Here is a 23,551-nt window from a genome sequence, read left to right on the forward strand (position 1 = left end):
TAAAATTACAGTGCATTATTTATTCAGTTCAATCAGCCGGGCATCTTCCATTTCTTTAAATATCTGTAGAGAGAAAACCCAAGCTAGGCAGATTTTCTTAAGCCCTAACAAGTGGTTTTTTAGACGTCAAACGTCCTCTTACTTGACAGCCTCCTGCATTTTTAGTCTATGCTAGGAAGCAAACAATTTCTTGTACTGCCACCTCAATGGTGTTCTCCCTAGCTTTCAAGAAAATGTGTCATCCTTCCCAACTGCTTTTGATTTATGAAAATCGTAAGGAAACATTGACACTAAAATCTGATTTTAAAATTATTGAGAAAAGTAATTAAAAGATTTCAAACAAATCGCATCCTACACATAAAAAAATGCATTGCTTGGAAACCTGGTATGGGAGCCTGCTTGGATTTTTACTACCCAAGGAACAGGAAGCATATCAGAGAAGACTCAGTCTCCGGAAGCGCCACTGCCAAACGCACCGCTCCGGGACTCATTATGGAAGAATGCCCAAAGCAGAATTGACACTCATCTCATAGAAAGATGCATGGTCCAACATACTGGACAAAAAGTTAAAGAAAGTCACGGGCAAATCTCTTGCCAGAAGGAGCCTTACCAGCCAAAAAAACATTTGCAAAAAATGAAAGTTTTATTTCACAAATTGCTCCCAGATATTTCCTAAGTAAGTATCCTCCAAATGTGTATTAAATCAGATCTAGGGAAATAAGTGTTGTAAAGCATATTTTGAGAGTTGTCCATGTTAGCAGTCCAATTTCAGATTTTTTGCCCTCCAAAGTTAGAAGAAAAAAAAAAAAGTGAGAATATACATTCTCATTAGTCTACTGAGCATACAACTGCCTAGGGCTGTTTATGACATTATGCAAATTTACTGAACTAGCCTAGCATAATCAAGACATCTGTTCTTATTTCACCATTCCCAATCATTTTACTTCCTCTGTGAAACTGAATTTATTCTGGAGTTTAAATTATCAGTGTGATTTTTTTTCCCCCCACAGATAAGTACTTTCTGCCCTCTCAAGATAATATCTAAATGACAGCAGGGAGACTGAAGCACATTTTGTTTGGGAATAAATTTCCACATAGAAAAACTACGGACCAAGTCTTTACAGAACACGTTACATTTTGTCTGATCGAATTCTGGTTTACTAAACCAAATCATGTTTTATTAAGTCTATATTTTTGGCAGGGATGCTTTTGGAAAAGATTTATATCTTTCCTCAACCTTGGGCAGAGACATGTATGTTGGAGATTTTTCACCTACTCAAGGCACTAGCTTAAGGAATATTGGACACTTCCAGAAAAAATAAAAAGCAAGTCTTGAGGCAATAGGAACAAACTCATCCCCCTTCTTACTACAGCCACACCAGCTACTGAACTCAATATTTCATTACTCAAGATGGAAGAGCAACCAACCTGTTTTCTATGCATCACTGTATGGCCAGTAAATAGTGACTGAAGATGTAGAAAAGCACTATATGCTACACCAAACTAAACGCTACCTCCAGGGCATTTTAAAAGTTCCCACCAGTCTAAAAGAATCACCATATGAATCCTAACCAGTGGCATATGGCACCTGCCTGAACCATCAACACTAGCAAGGTCTCTGCTAGATTGTGCTGTCTGGGGCACTGCTTTCACATTCACCTGGTTTGGCTTTTTTTCAGCAACAAGAACAGCAAGAGGTTCAAAAAAAGATCACTTAGGAAGAAAGGTTAAAGGAAACGAGTGTTCTTAGTCTACAAAAAGAGAAGTCTGTAGGTGGAACACGATAATAGCCTCCCAGTAAGTAAAAGGTCCACATAAAGGAGAGAGTGATTAACTGCTCTCCATGGCCTCTGGGGGAAGAAGCACAAGAAGAGTCATCTCAATTTGAATCTTAAGGATCTAACTTACTATTCTAGTGGTGAAACACAGGACTACCTACGCAGGTTGCAGAATCTCTTTCATTAGCAGTGTTTAAAACAGGTTACACAAAATAGCCAGCACAGACGGCCTAAGCATGCTTGATCCTGCCTCAGTGCAGAGGGCTGAACCACAAAATTATTTGAGGCCCCTTCCAGCCCTACATTTCTATGATTCTACAGCTAGGTCTACTTTAGTTGTCTGCCTTAATTTAGTAAGTGGTGTTGAAAAATATCTTGCTAAGCAATATTTTGCAATAGGTCACCTAGAAAAAGCCTGAGGACAAATTCAAAATATTTACTGAACACAAATCGGATAAATTGCCTTAGCTATTTCCTATGCCAAGAGTCCACACTGTGTATCATAGCACCTATTTTCTTTCTAGCTCACAATGAACACTGTATCAATAACTACCTCCAGCCAGCAATCTTCTGTGTTAAAGGACAACATTAAATTACCTTTAAAGGTTTCCAGTACAATTTTGAGTGCTATGTTATTTTTAAATAACGATATTTTGAGGTAGAGGCAGTTTCCAGAGGAGATGCTTGTAATATCGATTGTAAGAGCTATGCAAGTAGAGCCCCACATCATTCCCCCTATACCACAGCCTAGTCGCTTTTAGAGGGTACTCAATGTAGCTGCACAAGACGACTTTTGGATAGGATTCCAGTGTCCCTTTTACATGGTCTTTCAGGGGAACATTTTAATACACTCGGGGGACAAAGGCAAGATAAAGTATTTGCAAGAAAACACAGGCTGTGGGTACAGTGCAGTCACCATTGTTACTCGAGTGAAATGCAGGGATACCCAAGTGACTTAAAACCAGCTCGCTTTAGTACCAATAACAATACAGCTGTGGTAGTGTGGAGCTCAGCAGATGCCGATTTGCCCAGCCAAGAACCAGGCGCTGCAAGGTACGTGTACCTAGAGTTAAAGGCTCAAACCCAATCCCCTAAACTTAGTGGAAAATTTATGACCAGCTCCAATGACAGCAGGAGCTCCTACTCATGAGTACTGACAGAATTGCCTGTCCAGTATGTACCCACAAACATTCAAGATGAACATCCTATAAAACATGAGCATCTAGACTAGTGGTTCTCAACCTTTTTAGACTCAAGGGAGCCCCTTGAGGCAGCCCACTGGAAAAGAGAGAGGCTTAGGCTAGAAACAGACATTGCCAATGGAGCCATTCAGCTATATGAGAGCATACGGGGGGAAGTCTCATAAGGATAAATAAAGTACTAACCCAGGGCACAGCAGAGCTGTCAGCAAAACGTTCGTCTTCCACTTTTCACCTCTAAATGCTGAAATAAATTAAAAACAATTACTAGAATTTCAAACTTAGTACTTCTTAAAAATTGTGCAGCAGGTAACAGGTTTGCCATCTGAAATGCCCACTTCAGTTGCACATTACGCCTTGTAATTCTGATTTTAAATCACACTGGTGTCAAAGCAAACAAATGTTCATACTTACTCTTGTACATTCGAGCAGACACATAACCAGCTGGAGTTCCAAGTAAGACCCACAGGACAACCGCACAAGTCATCAAAGCTCCCCGGTTGGCAGGAGAAAGAAAACCAAGACAAGCTAAAACTAAAAGGTGGGAAAAGAAACACTAGGTCATTTGTGCCCTGTGTGCTAACCTATACCACAGTGCCCACATTTATCAATTTCATTGGCAAACGTTTAAATAACAACCTTGGTGTATGTGTGAAAATGGACTGATCACTAAAACATGCACCCTACTGTGGCCTAGCTCTAAAGGAAGTGTCTATGAACAAGGAGCAGGACCATCTTGAAAATAAATTCCTGTCAAAGTTTGTTCAACTGTAAGAGTAGGCCCAGACAGATTCTCTGAAAGGGAGTTCATCAATTCCTAACCCTGATCTCCAGCTGGAAGCTGACTTAAAGAAAAACATCTATGCTACAGATTTCTTATGCTAAACCATACTAGTGGTTTGTGAAATTGTTGTAATTGGAAACAGGTTCCCAGAGCCATCATATGGATGAAGCGATTTACCAAGACACAAAAGGCATCTTTTTATATTAATTACATGGCATCACATTAGAAATAGAGCAAAGGATAAGCTAAACCAGAACACTGACGAGTAATTTTCTCCGAGATGCAAGCCGGCCAGGAATATATCAAGTTGGGTTAGACATTTCACATTCTGATCTGCTAACACCATAAAAGCAATAATTTTTTCACTCTGGGTAAAATAAGCATAATGGAATGGTAAGGAAAATTACCATTTTCACTGATAAAACACCTGAGCTTTAAAAGCAGATGGGGAAAAAACCTGAAGCAATCTTAAAGGGCCTGGATTAGGCCTTGTCACCTCACCCACACCCTACTGATTTGTTTTCTATTATATGCCCAAAGACCATTCATACCACAAACAGATCGCAATAACAAAATGCTAGAGTTTTGAAATGTTGAATACAAAAGGTCTAGCTTGCCCATAAAGTTGATTTTCTGTTTATCCCCAGCTAGTCTGAGCAAGTCTAAATGATTTTCTATACCGAGGGGCTGATTACACCATGCTCATTGGGAGTCAAAGGCCACAACACTGCCCAATCCTTTTTCAGTAACGTTTAAAGCTTGAATCAAACCCGAATCAAAAGGCCAAAGACTTACAGTGCACTGCTAGACATGACAGATATATTTAAAAAACATCTAGGATAAGCACACAAATACACTTTTTATTATAAACCATAAGCAGAACACATAGGTTCTCTTGTGTCTAAACCTCTTTTACAAGTGAAAAAGTACTGTGGAAGGCCAGTTTCATTCTTTACTATGTTATTTACAGCAGGAAAAGTTCCCTGGCAAATGCCCCCCCTCCCAAAAAAAACAACAACAAACAAACAAAAAAAAACAAGAAAGAAAAAGAAATCACAGCAACTGTTTTTACCTAGATGTACTGTCACCTGGCATCAAGATATTCAAAAGGTAACACTTTGCTAGTATATTAACTTTGAACAAATAACTTAATAAGAAAAAGAGTGTTCATACTCTTCTCATTTTTGTAAGAGTTTACCTTCATACATAAGCCACAGTGTTTCTATAATTTAATGTGCAAGTGAGAAAAGGAAATATAAGAGCTTCTGGCAGGGCACGTGTAATGAGACATACTAATCTGGTACAGATTAAAATGTTATGCATGGATCTAGGTATTTATGCCAGGATCATCAAGTAATCCAAGTACTGTCTGTCATTTTACTGGCACATGCATTAGCTCTTATTTCAAGATGACTGCTGGCTGTGGAAACAAATATGCTAGAAGAAGAGTGGTCTGAAAACAGTTTTAATTAAATGCCTTCAAGCTTGCATTTGCCTCCTGCTATCATTCAAACCCTAAAGGATAAATGTGAACAGAGTATTATTTTTATGTAAGGGATTTGTACATCAGTAACTTCATTTCTACCAACTTAGTATCTGAATTTGCTCTTGCAAATACAATTATGGCCAAAATTATAAGGCTTACAATAGCATTAGTGCAGTGATCTGGCTTACTATTTCAAAAGTGTTGTATTTTTTCCTTTTATTAAAAGAAAAGGTTTTGCCACCAGTATAAGGACAACCAGCTATACCAGAAATCTTCTCTTGTTTCTTATGGATTACATCAGTAAATTGTAATGGTGCAGTTTTGATAACTTGTTGCTACTTACATAGAGTAATAAAGGTCATAATGAAAATTTGTGTTCCTTGACCCAGGAAGACAGATAACAGCATTCCCTTTCTTGGAGGTCTAAATACATCTCCATGAACCAACTTCCAACCAAATTCCTCTTGGGCATCTTCCTGCATAAAATGAGAACAGACTCTTCAATTATAAAGAATTAATCAGTGAATTCATACAAGATGTGAAACACATTTTTAAAGTTTGATTAACTTTTTGTTTGATTCCAAAAACAGACTCATGGTATCCAATTCACTCACTGATTTTACAAGCTCCTAATGGCTCACAGAAAGAAAAAAAGAAAGATTTACAATGAAATCCTTATTTTTAGGGGGAGAGAAGCAATGTGATTAACTACAAACCTCATAATGCCAACGTAAACATTCATTTAGTTTAACTTAGATCACTGCACTTCGCTTTGGTTTAAAGCATTTAAATATTTATCTCTTTTGCTTATATGAGAAAGCATCTCAATAGTAATCCTAAAGGAACAAGTGCAATCTTTTTGCTTTACTTTGCAAGTACAGATCTCTGCTCCTTATACTCTGGATATCTTCTTCTCTGCCCAGTCTACATGCTGGCCAAAAACTGAATGGACTTACTTGGTTTCAGAGTTTTAAGAAACATTATCAGGAGGCATGAAGCAGCAGCAAATTCTTAATGAATACAAATATACTTAAACTCCATACAGTCAAGAACTGCTATTTTCCCATGGATCATCCAGCCCAGAAACAGATATTTCACTGGAGCGTTTAATACCAAAATAAGATACCCAAGGGTATTTGGGGGAGAGGAGGGTAGGGAGAAATAAGGGTGAGAAGGCAGGCAGGCAGAACTGGGTAATTATACAGCAGCTTGGCCAGGAACAGGCACCTTTGGAAGCGTTGGTTACTATGTACAGCCATGGTGGACAAAAAGTTAAATCAGGAGGTTGAGATGTGCTAGGAGAAAGATCTCTGCTATTAAGATGTAAAGAAGGCAGTTTTACAGCAAGGATTAAAATGAAGAAAGGGAAAAAAAAAAAAAAAAAGGACACCATGAGTCTAGACTTAGGATTCCCCACAACTCAAAAGCACGATAAATTCTCCTCTAGAAGTCCTTTCCCCTTCTGCTAAAGAAGCAAATAAAGTAAGCTACCAGATCAGGTTGGACACCTTGAGTTTGTCTCTCGTCTTCTATGAACCAAAACATCGCCTCCACTTACGGGACAGACTTTTAGCAAGTCTTTTGATTATTTCCAAATCACAGTTGAGGTGCCTGTAGTTTAACTATAAGAACTAAAATACCATTTATGTTTAGGAATCTTCATAGTGCTTGCCACTGGTAGTGTCAGATACTGATACACAGATCACCTGTAGCTTCCTAGTTAGCTATCCATGTGAAAGACTAAATATATAACATGATGACAAACCACTTCTTAAAACAGTACTCTGACTTATGGGGTGCTTGCAAATTTTTACCTAACAAAAACAGAGTACGAGTACTCTTAAGCGTATGGTAGAAATAATGCTTACAAGAGAGTGTTGTTTATGCTTTATTTTACCTTGTGTCTTGACTGTAACACTGCTCTTTAAAGGCCAGATGAATTAAAGAACATCATTTGGCATTGTGATTACATACATATTCAGACTTATTTTTTAAATTATCCATAGCAAGACACAAAAGCTTCAAGACATATGTATGTACGTGTGTGCGTATAAAAGTCCCACACATGTTTACATAGAACTACATGTATGCACAACTGCTACATATGGGCAAATGCATCATTTTTGGTACAGTATTGCGATATGCCCCAGAAGAAAAGCATGTTTTGGTACAATTATATAGGAATAGAGAGATGATGTTAACTATATGATAAAACACCGGAAGCCTCCACTTGCATTACACATGACCCCATGTGGCTACCTCCCAAATTTTAATCACAAGTTTCAGAATATCTAATGCCATTTTCTTAAAGCTCCTGCAACCATGATTACAAGACTCTTCATGCCTTCCCTCCACCCGTACCCCCTTAAAAATCTTATGGTTGGGGAGGAAAATTCAACAGTATGAATTCTGAAAGGTTTGAACTCTAAAACAAATCTAACCCTAGCTGTATCTTTAAAACCTCACAATTAAAACCTCTGTGTTTTGCATACTTGGTTAGCAACATGTTGGAACCCAGTTGAAATGCTCCATACACATATTATTACACATACACACTCAGCATCTTATGCTTTTACCTGCCTTGAAGTGGGAATACTAATTTTTAAGAAATAAATGAGACATTAGCTTCAATATCTCTCTTCCTTCAATCTGTGCCCTCCCCTGAACTATTACTTGTAATTCAGCTCCATAAGTCACAATATATCTGAGTCTTACAAAGCAGTAATATAATTAGGAGCTTTTTGTAAGTAAATTTTCTCCTACCTGACCCAGTAAAACTAATCTACTTTTCACAAATCTCACTCTTCATCAAGGTAAAAGAACAGCCAGCTTGACAAACTGACACAGTAGTAAGATACTGAAAAAAAAAAGTTACTAAGAGACCACAGAAAATTTTACAGAAGTGATCAGGAAGAGGATGTGGAATATTTCTATTTTTTTAAAATTACTCTGTCTGGATTTACGCTGACAAAAGACACCATCCATCAGAAAAGAAGAAAGTATACACACAGAAAAGAACTGTGGCTCCTGCATTCATTGTGTAGCATTTGTTAATCGCAAGTCATTTTGGGGGAGAAAAAAAATATTGCCTCCAATTTACATTATTCAGCCAAAACTGCTAAATGGCAGGGGCAACATGAACTTCTACAGTGTTGTCTCATCTCATTTTGGTCTGGAGGAATTATCCGGACTTATTCTAGGTAAGTTTCCCTTTCAGTCATGGGCACATGTTGGATCTAGGCAGTTACCACCAGGATCTGCATTTTTTAGGAATGAAATGGAAGATCAGCAACAAGTTAACAGCGAGATGGCAACAAGCTTTGGTCACTATGTGGAACTAGAAAGGCAGCCTCCAAAATCCATCGCTGATGCAGTTTTCCCAACAATTCCAGTGCTCAAACATTCACCTACCTAAGCATAAAATAACTAAACACAGCAGGAGTCTATTGAAAACATACTCCAATGAACTACTTTATTACAAAGGTGAAGCACATATGACCCTCTACCACATCTTCTGGAGAGCATGAATCACCTGTTTCTATCTGTTATTCTGAGGCCTTTTTTACTCTGTGGCTCTTTGGTGCATTCTAGTTATTCAGAAGCAGAACAAGAGTCTACAGAGTTTAAGCAGCTGGAACGGAGGTTTTAGGAGAGGGGCTGGGCCTTACTGGAATCCAATTTTGTATACAGAGACTCTACAGAAATCCTAGCTGCTGAATTTACGAAGTTTTTATTCTTGGACATACATGCCCCAAAATCCATCCAAATGAACTTCCAAGAGGCTCTTACAAGAAAACAAATCTGCATTCTACTCAATCATAAATTGATTATAGAATTTTCTCTCCTGGGCCTCTGACTCCAAAAAGCATCATTTCCCAGACTGTTTCCATGTAATTGGACCAGCATCTAAAGGAGGTCTTCCATATTCCTCAAAGACTTACCACCTTTACATTTAACTGCATTATAGATGAACAGCTCTCATTAAGGCCAATTAATGCTGGCCTTAATGGGATGTTACCAACATAGATCTGCCTGCTCAAGAAGCCACTTATTACCAGGGATCCTGGTTTTCTCTGATTTAAAAAACAAAGCAAAACAAAAACAATTTTCAGATTAAAAAAAGTAACCCCAAATCCACATTTTTCCGTGAATAAAATGAAACATTATATAGTTTTATTTTAAAATCAGAAAAAAAAAAATGTGGATTTGGGGTTACTTTTTTTAGTCCAAAAATAGGGGACTTTTAAAATCTAAGAAAACCAGGATCCCTGCTTATTACACATAATATACTGCTTATACTGCACTTCCCCCTAAACTACATTCAGAACTGCAGTTAGTAGATTGGATACCATCCCTAGCACAAGACCTCATCTAAAAACCGTAATTCTTACTCACAGAAGAGTCAATCTGGTTGTATCTTGCAATATCTTTATGAAGAGTCCTCAGTATGATCATAGCCACCATGCCAGATAAGAAGAGAACAATTACGAGGGAATTCATTATGCTGTAGAAAAAGAAAAAAAAAGACAAAGTTTCAATCCACTTTTTTAGACTCCAGAACGGATACCACAAGTCACACAAATATGCATATTTAAAGTCTGTGGCATAGACTTAGATACCAATTTCTTATGTAAGCCTTCATCACATCTTTTAACTTTAATGTTTTCCTACACAAAAAACAAACTATAATAGAAGCTATGAGTTGCTTAATGACTGCCTAGGAACACAGAGAATAGCATTTTATGATCTGCTGTTTACTGACAAGACAATTAAATACAATATCTCTTTGTTTTCAATCTATCAAGCACAACTAGTCGTGTGCTTTCTATTATGCTAGTTTTAGGAGTGTACTGTAAATGCTTCTAAAACCTACTGCTGGGGTAAGAAAAACTGAACGATTTAGAGGAAGGTCACAAGTTTGAGCAGAGGCTCTTTCCTATTAAATCAAATGGTACTGCTTGTAGCAAATGAATACTCACAGAAGTTTGGATCTTAGGTGCCCAATATACAACTGAGCGGCACAAAACACTGATAAGCAGACAACCCTGCTTCATGCTAGTTCTAAGTTTTGAGGTTTCTTTCCTTTAACTAAGACTTCTAGTTTAGGATCAGATAGAAGACATTATAAAGAAGGGGCTCAGACTCTCAAGTACTAACTACAGACAAGAGAGATTCTGAAAATGGACAGCAAGACTAATTTCTCATTATAAAAAGGTAGTCTACTAGGCTTTGTATAATTATGTAACAAATATTCAAAGAGCACGTGGAAATAATCTCCCTTCATATAAACAGAAAGACTCTCTTCTCCTAATGGTCAAAGAATGCTAGACTCAAATGGGGCATGAGATGCATCAAGCCAGCACCGTTCTAATAAAACAGCTCCAGTTACATATTCAATATTTAAATTAGTTATGTTGCCCATTTTCAAAATTTCTGCATAGCAAAGCATTTTCTTCTTTACAGATTAGCATACGATTTACACAGTAATCAATAACTCTGGGTATATTGTTTACTAAAAAACACAAACTGACGGACTGTCCATTGTGCATTTAATGGTAGCTTCTAATATTAAAGAAAAAGCAAATCCAGATATATAGATAAATAGATATCTTGTATTTGGCAGCAAGGGCAAGCCAGACAGTAATGGTAAGAAAAATGATGGGCAGTAACTTCTCAAAAGTTCTGTAGAGTAAAAAAGTAGAAATAAAAGCCTAGAAGTTGCTTTGCCTTTGGATACTAATGGCACATTCCTTTACTGAAATGCAATACTGCAGTTGGTCCCAAGAGACTGAAGACTGATAAAAGTTACTCCACATATGGAAACAAGAAGAGTTTGCTTGCCTGAAAACTAAGAGATTTCTTTTTACCACAGTAAAAGTTACACTTTCTGTGCTTTGCTACAAGGTATTCATTTCACAAATTAAAAGTCTTACCTAAACCACTGAATGTTGGTATGTGGCATAGACTCCAAAATGTAGTCCCACCTGGAAGCCCACCTAATCTTATTCTTTTCCTATAAGCAAAGAAAAAATAACTAAGCAAAACATAACTTTTAACGAGTAAAAGTTTTCAGCAATGCCTCCTAAAGTTGGTGAGCTTGCACAACTATTTGGTTCAAACTTACCATTCACCCTTGTTGACTACAACCATGGTATCTTTTTCTTGTTCATAAATGATCATTTTCTGTTTAAGTCTACCAACATGTGTCATCTTCTCTTCAATATGACCCATACAGCACTTAAATTCTATAAGTACTGAAATCTTCATTCATCTCTCTATTTTGTTTGTTCCAAGTACTTTTGTGACCACAAAGTCCCATTTCTTCAGACCACAGCATGTTCACAAGGTGTTTGCAGCAAGTTCACACCTTTCTGCATTTGCCAGGTACACAATTGTGACCACCAAATATAACTGCTGGCTCTCAAGGAATCTACGTTTAATTAAAAAAATTGTCATCTTGGCTTTAAAAAACTTTCCAAGATGCTGCGCTGCGTATCAACAATTGGATCGTATCAACGTGCTTAGCTTACTTTTAAATAGCAAGTGTCTTGGATGCAAAAGAAACTATTACTGGCATCAGTTAAGAAGTTTTAGCTGCAATATCCTTCTTTAGGCCTAAAAACAAATATTTTGCCGCATACATGCCTCCTTTAGAAGTGTTTTGAGAACTGGTGATGTAAAGCAACATATTGAGAGCCATATATTATTCTATCCCAAATATAAGACTAAAAATAGAGTAGCAGTCAATTTTAAATATACATGGTATTTAAGATGTACACAGTGCCATCTGCTGGAAGTATCTGAATTGGCAATAATTATACTTTAGAAGCTCCTTGGCTGAAAGCAGCATAGATATTTCAAGTGTGTAACACATTTTATGAATTACTAAGCAAAGCTGACATTACAGTTACATGTTGCAATTTAATCGCAAAGATTTAAGCACCAGAGTTAACAGACAGGAGGCTCATTCATGGAGCAAGGCAAAAGGGACGCAGGATGGCTCGGGAGAAAAGTAATAGGATCTGGAACCTTGCACCTTGAGGTCACCGGTTCAAATCAAATTCAATTTGGTAAAGAGTGAAAGCTATGACTATATGACGGCTGTCTGGCTGCCAACACAAAATAAGCTGGTGGTCTCCATCCAATCCCTAAAGGACCAGGGTCTTACATCACGAAAACAAATCAGAACTGACATGCTTTTAGGACAGGCTGGCTAGAACACAGGCACCAAGGTCTGAAGCAACATATTAAAACTGAACTCTCCTCATTCCCTGAGAAAGTTGACTTTTCAAACTGGGGCAAACATAGTCACCAAATAAGCTCGATTCGCTACTGCCTAACCAGTAATAAGCAAAAGACAAATCTCAGACAGTCTGAAAATCCACCACCTAATGAAATTCAAGTGTGCACGGAAGTGCATGAAATTATAATAAAGGCACTTTCAAAATAAACAGGATAGCAAACAAAACTAGAGAAGAACCAAAAAATAAGCTTGCTATAAACCAGCATGAGAAAAAACTAGGTAGATCAATACGGGGTGCAACCTTTTTGGCAGGCATGCCACAATTAGCTCCACCCTCCCCTTATTCCCTCCCCCAGTGCTGCTCTGATCCCCTTCGCCTGCCCAATCTGCTGCTGTTCCCTGCTTCCTACCCTGTACCCCCTGCTCTAATTTCTACCTCCTGCCAACCAGGATGCCATAAAGCCTGCCCCATCCCTGACCTGCCAGGTGCCACAGAGGCTGGCCAGGGTACGTGTGCCACAAGCTGGCCACCCCTGAGGTAGATTACAAAGCCCCACATGTCTCTAGGTAGGGTTATACACATATTTCTTCCAATGAGGATCACTTGAATTGTGCAACTGAATAGTGGCTGGGGAAAGGAATCAAATTTAAGAGACCTGCTGTGTGTTAATTCAGGTGTGGAAAGGAATCGACTTTAAGAGACCTGCTGTGTGTTAATTCAGGTTCTATTCATTTTAATGCCAAATTTAAGTTTTATTTTTAAAAATGTTACCTTTATCCCTACAAGATCCTATCCTGTCCCTACTTCTCTATGATTCTTGTTGAGAGAGAAGTTGGGCTGGAATGGACCTCCAGAGGGCATCTTGTCCAACCCCCTGCCTCAGACAGTATCATCCCTATCCAAAGCATCCTATACAAATCCACTGTCTAAGCTATTAGTAAAAAAAAAAAAAAAAAAGTGTCAAAAAAATTCAAATTTGTTCTGTTGCAGCCAGAGGCACAGACTGACTCACAGAATATTCATGCATTACTAAAAATAAACCAATTGGACTTCCAATTTTAGGACTGTCGTCAAAGTCTTCTTACTTTTCATTAGAAATCTCTTTATCTGGAAGCTGCTTTTTAGAACAGAACTACACTACTCTCCTACTACATTCTGGGATTTGGTGCTGGACTTTAATACCTCTATAGCTACAAAATGTGTTGCTTTTAAAAGCTGTTCCTCAGAAAGCTTTTCACTACTGCAAAATATTTTTGTGAACAGTAAACATTTATCTTAAGCAAACAAAACTGCTAGGAGGAGAGGGGGGAAAAAAACCACGCGCACAGCTCCAAAGACTTGTGTGTCCTGGTAATAATTTCTAGAGACTTACTTCAAATGTCACAGAATAAGTGTAGATCAGATCCAGCTTGCTGGTGAAATCTCTGGGGATCTCCATGGGAGGACCTTGACAATTTAAGTTGTCTTTATCTGTATGTTTGTAGCTAGCAAAACAAAAAGATTTTAAATAAGATTCATACCTGTTGGGTTGAGTAGAGATCTGCTTCACAATTAAAATATGGACTAATAAATAAAACACTCTTGCCAACTATTTTTTGTATCTTTTTGCAATAACTATTCAGATTTCTTTGAAACCACAACTTTCTACCAGCCACACCCCTTTTTGTAGTCTGAGCTGACATGATTTGGATGTTTTTGAATCCAAAGAAAAAGGGCACATACGGTAACACATTATTCACTTTTCTTGCAATAGCTCTTCAGGCAGAAGTGATGAGGAGACAAAGTTAAAACATGCCACAGAAGTGAAAAGTACTATGTGACTGTACAAACGGAATCAGATTTATCTGAACCAATACAATAATCATGGGCTTCTCGAAGGATGTCCTGGATTTGTTCAGGGCCTCTCAGAGGCAGATATCTGCAAAGTTTATGATGTGTGTTACCAGAGAAGGCCATGCTATGCACCGGAAATTGAACTGCAACTTCATGGAACATGGGTCCATCTATCTGAGCTACATGGGTCCTAAGCAGCTTGCAAGGTATGTGGCTAAGAGTGGGTTTCTGCATGCTGTAAGGTGGACTTCACAGTCCCTGAAGACAAAGACAATACAGAACTCAAAGACTGCATAAGAATGACTCCTCATCTCTCTGAACCTCTCAAGATAGCAAATGTACAGGATGTACAACGTTGCTAATTCCATCTCACAGAGCCTATGTTCATACTGCATATTTACATGCCAACCAAGCTACAAAGTCTAGACTATTTCTAGACTTCTTTCATAAAAGCCTAGGAAAGTCCAGATATAAAACTGCACCAGGAGAACTTGGTTTAAGTGACCAAATCAGAACATAAGAACAGTAACGGTACAGGTGCAACCTAACTATGCCCCCTTGTGGTCTGTCCAGCAGTACAGTCAAGTTACTGCTTATATGTTATATGTTATTACTCAAATACTGTATGCCCAATTCTGTTTCAGAATAACGTACTAATCAAAATGAGAAATGACAAAATCTGCCCCAGGCTGTTTAACTAAATAAATTTGGAGAGGGAGGATAGAAATAAACCTTTACTTAAGAAGGATATTACTATTTTACTAGATCAGTAAAATTAAAAATACAGGGCATTTATCCCTGTGCTCCAGGAGGAAGGGGGAGGCCTTTAATTAGAGCAGCACTAATTAAAGCGCCCAGAGCGTCTTGTGCATCAGCGTCCCCGTGCTTAAAAATGGCAGTGGGGCACTTTAACTAAAGCTCGTCCAATGAGCTTTAGTTAAAGCGCCACTGCCTCCATTTTTAAGCACGGGGATGCTGATACACAAGATGTTGGAGTGTGCTGGAGTGCGATAATTACCACGCTCCATCAGACTTGATTAATTGAACCTGCTCCACTACATTGTAATTATGGCGACTCCAAGCAGCCTCGCTTCTTATGTATAGGTGCCCAGTGCTGAACATAGTTATAACCTTCCAGCAATGCTTATGAACTGTAGCTGAAAAAGTTTATGATCATGTAATCTAAGTGCATATTTAACGCACACATTTAGGTTGTACAAGCACAGAACTGCAACTGCTACTTACTGTTGGTTTTGGCACCCATCCACATAGACTAGTCCATAAACTAGAGTAACCATCATTTCAGTCTATTCCTGACCTTTGAAACTATGCAAGCTTCTACTGTTGCAAGTACAATCAATGTGTAAAGTGAACAAAAAACCCTGCTCTTTTCTCCTTTAGCCTCCTTAGCTATTTTGCTGCTTTGTAGATGAGTATGACTTTTTTTTCCCAACTCTATACAACAGCTGTGCAAGGATAGAAGAGTCCTACTCTCCAAATTATAGCACCCAAAACACTTAAAAACAAGGATTTTAAATGCTATAAGGATGAGGGCTTACAGGCTAAGAAATTAATTTGGTAACAAGAAACCAGAAACGTTTATTTCTCCACATGGCCATCCATCATCTTAACAGATGAAAGAAGATGCAGTCAGTCAATCAATCAATGGTGCTGGACAGTGGTGTGGGAGAAGAGCCTGATGCGCCAAATAATGTATTTTGCCTCCCTCCACCCCACTTTGACATCCCTAAAGAAAAGTGAAAATATGGATATTTAGTCCTAATGCAGCAGCAGCCCCTACCCAGTAAATAAGTTTTACTCCAGTGTAGTTATATAAGAACATATTGATGTATTACAAGAGTTTTAATGGTTAACTGAGCACAGCTAGCTCTTCAAAAAGGACAAAACTGGGTTCCCACCAAGATGAACCTGTGATTTTGCTAGCTATATATTAAAAAGTGGCAATTACCTTTTTGGTTCCAGTTTTGCCATCACCAGCCTTGCTCCAGGCCAGCTTTCATCTTTCCCGCTATGGTACATGATGGTAATGTCAACATGGTTAAAGAGGTAAAAAGTGCTCTTCTTGTTAAACTCAGCCTGAAAAACATTAAATGTTTGAAAACCTTTCCAACAGAAGATGATGCACAATACTGAACGATTAATGTCAAAATAGAAGACAAGGCAAAAAGTGACAGAGGAATCATTTATGCACAACTAAAAGCATCAGCTGCATAACAAACCATAAAAGCAGAGTAAATAAAAAGAGCAAAGGATAATTTTTGCATCTCAAAATTAGATTTGAAAGAGCTTAAAATTAGCCTTACAAAGATATTGTGCTAAAGATGCCAGTCCAGATGCAGAATGTGTATGGAACCCACAAAAATGAGACACAATGTTCCCCTTTGGTAGCTAAACCAAATACATTCAGAGATGCGTCTGCTACTGCCTCTAAACAAAGCTGCTGCCCCAGGTGGCCTGGGTTAAACCCACACTAAAAACTGGCAGCAATGATGGAAGTAGCAGTGCAGATGTGACCAGAAAATTCTGTAGCCAGAGTTAATCGCACCTTTGCTACCAGTGGCTGCTTTTCTTAACAACCCCCAAAAAGGAAGCAATGAGGTTGAATTACAACTATTTAGTTCACTAGTGAGGACAAGGCCTGCTGTTATTAAAAAGGTATTTGAATTTCTCCCCCTCCCCCAGTCACTCCAAATTTGTTTGCTTATAACTTGTCCCAAAGTCTTTGCATCACCCACCATTGAGGTTAATAACTCAGTGCTTTCAGAAAATAATTCTAACTCACCCAACCTCTTCCCCTATTAGTTAAATTATCCTGAACAACAAGACTTGCATTCCAAAGCACTGTTTGATTATTCATGTAGGAAGAAAAGTCTTGCTCGGCATCCTTTTCTGCATGGATGTTTCTGTCCCTGACCCCAAAACTTTCAGATAAACATTCTCCCACAATACTCACAGACGTAATATTAAAGAGTTCTGGCAAGGTTCTTTGGGTAGATGTGTGTCTTTTATTAGAGCAACTGAGTAGTTGGAAAAAAGTTTTTTGCAAGCTTTCCAGTCCAATCACCCTTCTTCGGGCACAGGGAGTGTCTGCTGTTCTCAGACTCCAAGAAATGAAACAAGTTAAAAGGTTGACAGCATGTCAGTGAGAAGGTAAGTAGGTGGAAATTAGGGAAACAAAAAGGTAGAGCAGGGAAGGGAGGGGGGGGACCCAAAGGTGAGTAAGGGAGACTTTACAGCAGTGCCTCTTTTCTACCTTGAAAATCTAGTCTGTGAAAAAGTAAATAGTCGGAAATTAGGAAGACAAAAAGGTAGAAAAGGAGGGGAGAAAGAGGGGAAAGAGAAAAATGTAAGAGATCAGGTCTGGTAGGTACCTGGTGAATCAGATGTTTTGTAAATTCCCTTTGAGGATTAGAACTGAGAGCTCGGAGAGGGGGCGAATTCAAGACCTGCCAACACAACTACACCCCACAACAAAACCATCACCGGTCCTGGATCTTATACCTACACCTCTAGAAATGTAATACATCTCATCCAGTGCACTGAATGCCCCAATGGAAAATATGTAGGAGAAACCAAACAACAACTGTGCACCAGAATGAACGCACACAGAAAATCCATCAAAGACAAGAACACCCAATTACCTGTGGGTGCACACTTCTCAAAGGACAATCACTGCCTCTCTGAGCTCTCAGTTCTAGTCCTCAAAGAGAACTTACAAAACACCTTTCGTAGATGAGTCTACGAACTTCACTTCATAAATCTACTGGATACAAAAATCATGCACCCAGTATAGACATTGGATTTATGACACATTACAACCTGCCTGACATCTGATTCACCAAGTACCTGCCAGACCTGATCTCTCATACTTTTCTTCCCCCATCCCTTCTCTTCCCCTCCTTTTCTGCCCTTTGTCTTCCTAATTTCCAGCTATTTATTTTTTTCACAGACAGATCTCTTCTCTATATCTACAATCTACTCCTGTAGAGAGTCTCCCTTACTTATCTTTGGCTTTCCCTGCCCGCCCCCTCTACTTTTTGTTTTCCTAATTTCCACCTGTTTACATGCTCACTGACGTGCTGTCATCCTTTTAGCTTCTTTCATTCCTTCGAGTCTCAGAACAGCAGAGACTCTGTATGCCTGAAGAAGGATGACTGCACCCAAAAGAAAACAACCCTCTCTCCCCAACTACTCAGTTGGTCTAATAAAAGATATCACATCTACCCAAAGAACCCTGGCTTGCCCATGTCCTTAGACTGACACAGTTACAGGCAAAAACCCAGTTAAGGAGTTCTGACGCTGGAAGACAGGGGGTGGAGGGGGGGGGAGAAAAAAAAAAAAAAAAAATCAACCATCTAAGAGCTAGTGCATCTAGTTTCTTCCTCCCAACTGTGACTAGAACCATAGTATTAATGACAATGCTAATTTCTGGCATTTTGCTACAATGCTCCAGAATCCATGGTTGTAGTGACCGTTTTGTTCTCTATCAGACTTTGAGCAGTGTAAGGAAATTAGGCGGACGCTAAAAACAAAAAACATCACAATTACTGTATAGCCCTGCATTCATAGCAGGTCTTGGTATGTTATGCTGCTATTATTAATTATTATTATTATGAGTGCTAACTCTTCAGAATTTAGGCAAGATGGAATATGTATTTTGATTGTGCCCTCAGAAAATACTGACACTCCCTAAAACATGCATGTCAACCTTACGTTCACAAGGCCTGCGAGATGGTCTTCTGTGCCCAGATGCTAGTTTCCTTCCTGACACCATGCCATATCAATGGATTAATTTATCTGTAGCCTGATAATTTGTCCGAATACTTTACTTATGGTGCAGCACAGCTAGCATACATGCTGGAACGCACTTTGGAAACAGGTTTGGATTTTGCTGAGAGAACAACATGCAGTTCAGTGTTACTTAGGTATCAAAACCAAAGAAACTTTTTTGTGGTAATAAGCTTTGTACTAATAACATGCTGGCCAGTTGCTGGTAAAAATCCACTGCTGTATACAATTATTTTCTTGTGGCTATGTGACAATACTTCCCAAAAATATTAGTGCATCATTCATTGTGCCACCAAATTCCACTCCCTTCAGCTTCCTGCTAATAGAATTATTTTCTTTGTCAAAGCTGTTCGGCATTCAGAATGAACCTGGTGTTTTAAGTTCTTATTTCCCCGAATGCTACACTTTCTGCAACTGACACTTCAATATCCATCCCTGGGTATTCACGGAAACGTTTATTTCCTAACAAACACACCACAAGTTATGTGCAGACAGAGCATTATTAAGGTAACGGGGCTTTACATGGGGGTAGGTATTTACCTGCATGAGATTCACTGCAGACTACACCTTCACCATTTCTTTAGCAAGGGGGCAGGGAAGAATATGGCATTAACCTATGTGAAGAGTGGAGTTTTACCCTTGTACATCTTGAACTGCCCAACCCTTAGGAAAAAAAATATCCTGCTGCTGGAGACCAAACATGAGCTATCATTCCAAAATGTATTTCAAAAACAATGTGTTAGCAAAAACTGATCAATGAAGCCGTTTTGCACCATTAACTATATTGTTTACAACAGCTTTATAAATATGTGATTGCATGTTTCCGACTGTGTTTTACAGTTTACACTTGTTCTATAGATCTTCTGTCCTGGACTCCTCAAGCACCCGGTTCTTTAACAAAGGAAAAGAAAGCTTAACAAGTACCAGAAAGAACACAAGCGCTGACTGACACTACAGCTTTGCAGAAGTTGAATCTGGCTATATTAAAAAAAATAAGCTCTCACCACTTACATTGATAATGCAAGCATCTTTAACTCTGCCAGCTGGAGTAACATAACATCCTATTGGAAATCCTGGATTACAGTATTTTTGTCCATCTTCCACATCATAACACCATGTTACAGGCATATTATCAATAATCCTAGACAAAAAAATTTTAAACAGGCAGTTCCTCAGTAAGAAATGTTATCTAGTTGTTCCTTCATTGTTACATTGGTATGCAATATTCAAGGAAAAAGGCCACAGGGTTTTCATTAGGTCATAATGAACATTATGTTGCAGAATAATTATGAGATAGCAAGCATGAATGTGTCCATTTGGAACAATGAATTATGTTGTGTTAAATTAACTACAAGCAACAAAATGAAAAATGAAGAGCATATCTGAACTCACCAGTGATGTTGATAATTCAGCTGCATTCCCTTCTTCAAAAACTCCAGTTTATTTCTGTCACTAGCATTTTCTGGGTCATACGATTTTATACAAACTCTCTTGCATGTTTCAGGTTTGTTAAACTTGAACTGTTACAAACACACACAAAAAGCACAATTTTAAAATTATGTTTCCAACATTCCTTCTTAAAGTCTTTTCCCATCCAGATCCTTGCCCTTCAGGATTAAAAAAAAAATTCTGAAGTCAGTCTGTTTTTTCATACTGAGCTTCAGCTTAAGAATCAAGATTTCCAGGTGTCTTGTCCAAAACATTGCTCACTCTTAAAAGCATAATACCTCCAGTCAGAATTATACAAATACATGATATGTTAACAGTAAGATTTTTTCAGTTGAAAACTGGTAGAATTATATAAATACTTTTTCCTTTCTCCCCCACTCAGTTTTGCTCAACACAGTACATCAGGAAATTAGGTTATTAACAACATCCATTTCAAATGTTATTAACAACATCCAGATTTCAATGTAAGCTTTTAGACTCATCACAGATAGATGCTCTAAGAGCCTACAGTAGTACTGTTGCCAAAATACAGGAAGATGATGAACCTTTCCAGCTGAAGTGCACTTTTCCATTACGAAAAAAAAAGTCTGCACACATTTAAAATAGGTCAGAACTTACAATTGTCAGCTAGCAGGTGTAAAAGGCACAATTAGAAGTCCTAGTGTAGACAAGCAATACTTAAAATAAGAAGATACTACATAGCTTGTGGGCTATGTCAAAGGGAAACAAATAGGATGTCAAAATTCTCTACATTTGCATTGCCACATCATAAATAGTTTTTTAAAAGTGCATGCATACTGGTAGAGTAGATTAGTTTGTCTCAATTTCCATTGCATACTAACCAAAATTTTGTTCATATGAGGACTTCTACTTGAATATTCTCTATAAAATAAACATAACATTGAGTACTCTTGGGAAAAAGCATTTAGAGGTTTTCTTAGATGTGAAACTTACTGAATGGTAAGCAAAAACATTTTATAAAGAAAGAAATGCAACATTACACTAACAGTCCAAAACTCATGCTTGCTTTCAGTCCGCTGAACTTAACCAAAGGAAAGGCTGAGCAGAGTTGAGAGTGTAACTATCGAGTACAATATTGTCATGTTCAAGGGCTGGAATAACCTTGTATGGTGATGATGCTATTCTCTCCCCAAAAAGGACTTGCCCAAGATTTTCTGAAGGTCTTTTTTCTTCCTTATCTTGACAGAAATCAAAACTAAAGAAAAAGAAAAAAAAAATCCTTAATACAAACCCACTTCAGCCGAAATTTAGTTTTAAAAGAAGTCTGTTCATTAAACCACATCCCTGATATTGGAGTCTTTATGCCTTTTATCACCAATGGTTAACATCCATTTCCATTAACAACAAACAAAAGCAAACAACCTAATCTCAAAGAGATTAGATCATTTGTATATAAAATGTCAATTGCCCTCCAGGACACTCCCTAGAATAAGTATTATTTCTTTTAGATATAAAACAGTCATGTTTTAGTGCCAGGGCCTTTTGCAAAACACGTTTTAAGTAAAGAGGTTAGGCAAACTTCAGCCAAAAATAAATAAATAATCACGTAAATCACTGTTTATGTTCCTTCCACAGCACAAGGCCAAAGGAAGAATAATAAAAATATATCATTTCGGAGAAAAATTAATTTGCACGGGTTTTTTTGTGCATTCCAAACAGGGAGTATTTACACTAGGAGGCAAAATATGAGGCTATCAGTTTTTCTACAACTTCCTCCAGCACTTTTTTGTATTTAAACAGAGGAAGACTGGGGGAGAAGGCGAGGAACCTAACTATTCTGGTTCTACTTTTCACATATAAGTATCTAAAAGGTATAATAAAAAAAATATTTGCCACTAGTGACTGAGCTTCCCCCCAACTGCATGCAGGCCTAAGTCACTGAGATCTGTGCAACATTAAAGATAATTGCTACCTCTGTTTGCAATCTGAGACAAGCTCCAGTAATCTGCTGCTACCAAGCAAACACACAGTGAAATTTATGAGTTTCACTTGTTATTCACCAGTGGATTCCACAAACTTCACAATACTACCTCCCGGAAACAAACAGCAACAGAAATTAAACAAAAGGTCAGAGGTGGGAAACCACATTTCTTTTCAGGTTCACCTTGGACAGAGACAGAAAAAGAAACCGAAAGCCTCTAGTTTCCCAGCAAATAAACTTCCTTTTTTTTTTTTTTTTTTTAAATAACTATAAATAATTTGATTAGACAAGAGATTCATCTGGACCTCCCAAATGGGATGCACGGCATGGCAAACCCAGCCCCCTCATCTTCACCGTCCCCAATTAATTACTGACAGAGAAATACAAACATGTATTCCTTCACCTAGTCTGATCATGTTTTCAGGCTTCCCAGACATGGTGTCGCGTGACAAGGGGTCGCGCCGCATTGAAAGCGCAGGAGAGAAAACAGGCCAGGATGCGTCTGCCACATACTTACGCATCGTATTCGTAGGGCAGGACCGATTCCACCGAGTCCAGTCTGTTCACAAACAACTCAATGAGCGACTAAAAGAATGGGAAGGACAAATAAAACGAAACAGAAATCATAGGTAGACGAATACAGAAAAAAAATAAAGAACCTGAAAAGACTGTTCAACTAGTGAGACCCAGGCCGGGGGGCGGGGGGGTGATTCCCTCCCCCCCAGGCTGCACCTAGGCCAGCGCGTCTGTCGGTTTAGATCAGCCCATCCCTGCGTAGATGCGAGTGCCCTCTCAAAACATGTCATTTTCACTGATTTTTTGACTGCCCCCCCGCCCTCAGCCCCGTTCCTGCCCCCACTCCCACACTCAACTTCCCCTCCCCCCCGGAGCGCCAGGCTGGGCCGGGCCCGGCACCTTGCAGCCGTCGCCCTCCTTGCCCGGCTCGCAGAAGCTGACGGGCGCCAGGCCGGGCAGGTAAAAGGCGCGGGCGAGGGGCGCGAGCAGCAGCAGGAGTAGGATGCGGGCG

General features: G+C 38.7%; 1 protein-coding gene across 1 annotated transcript in view; it reads right to left on the bottom strand.

The window, feature by feature from the left end:
- LOC102381261 (transmembrane 9 superfamily member 2-like) overlaps positions 1-23,550 on the bottom strand; it is a gene marked incomplete at its 5' end in the record, with an annotated part of 39,160 nt that extends 15,610 nt beyond the window's left edge. The window contains 12 exons of the mRNA XM_006035663.3: positions 3,164-3,221; positions 3,392-3,511; positions 5,591-5,723; positions 9,643-9,751; positions 11,181-11,260; positions 13,864-13,975; positions 16,294-16,421; positions 20,145-20,274; positions 20,526-20,653; positions 21,705-21,798; positions 23,042-23,109; positions 23,440-23,550. Coding sequence (XP_006035725.1) covers positions 3,164-3,221; positions 3,392-3,511; positions 5,591-5,723; positions 9,643-9,751; positions 11,181-11,260; positions 13,864-13,975; positions 16,294-16,421; positions 20,145-20,274; positions 20,526-20,653; positions 21,705-21,798; positions 23,042-23,109; positions 23,440-23,550 — 1,271 coding nt within the window. The remainder of the gene's footprint in view (positions 1-3,163; positions 3,222-3,391; positions 3,512-5,590; positions 5,724-9,642; positions 9,752-11,180; positions 11,261-13,863; positions 13,976-16,293; positions 16,422-20,144; positions 20,275-20,525; positions 20,654-21,704; positions 21,799-23,041; positions 23,110-23,439) is intronic.
- Between the last annotated feature and the right edge of the window lies 1 nt (position 23,551).

The sequence above is a fragment of the Alligator sinensis genome, unplaced genomic scaffold (assembly GCF_000455745.1).
Source record: "Alligator sinensis unplaced genomic scaffold, ASM45574v1 scaffold1584_2, whole genome shotgun sequence".
Classification (NCBI taxonomy): Eukaryota; Metazoa; Chordata; order Crocodylia; family Alligatoridae; genus Alligator; species Alligator sinensis.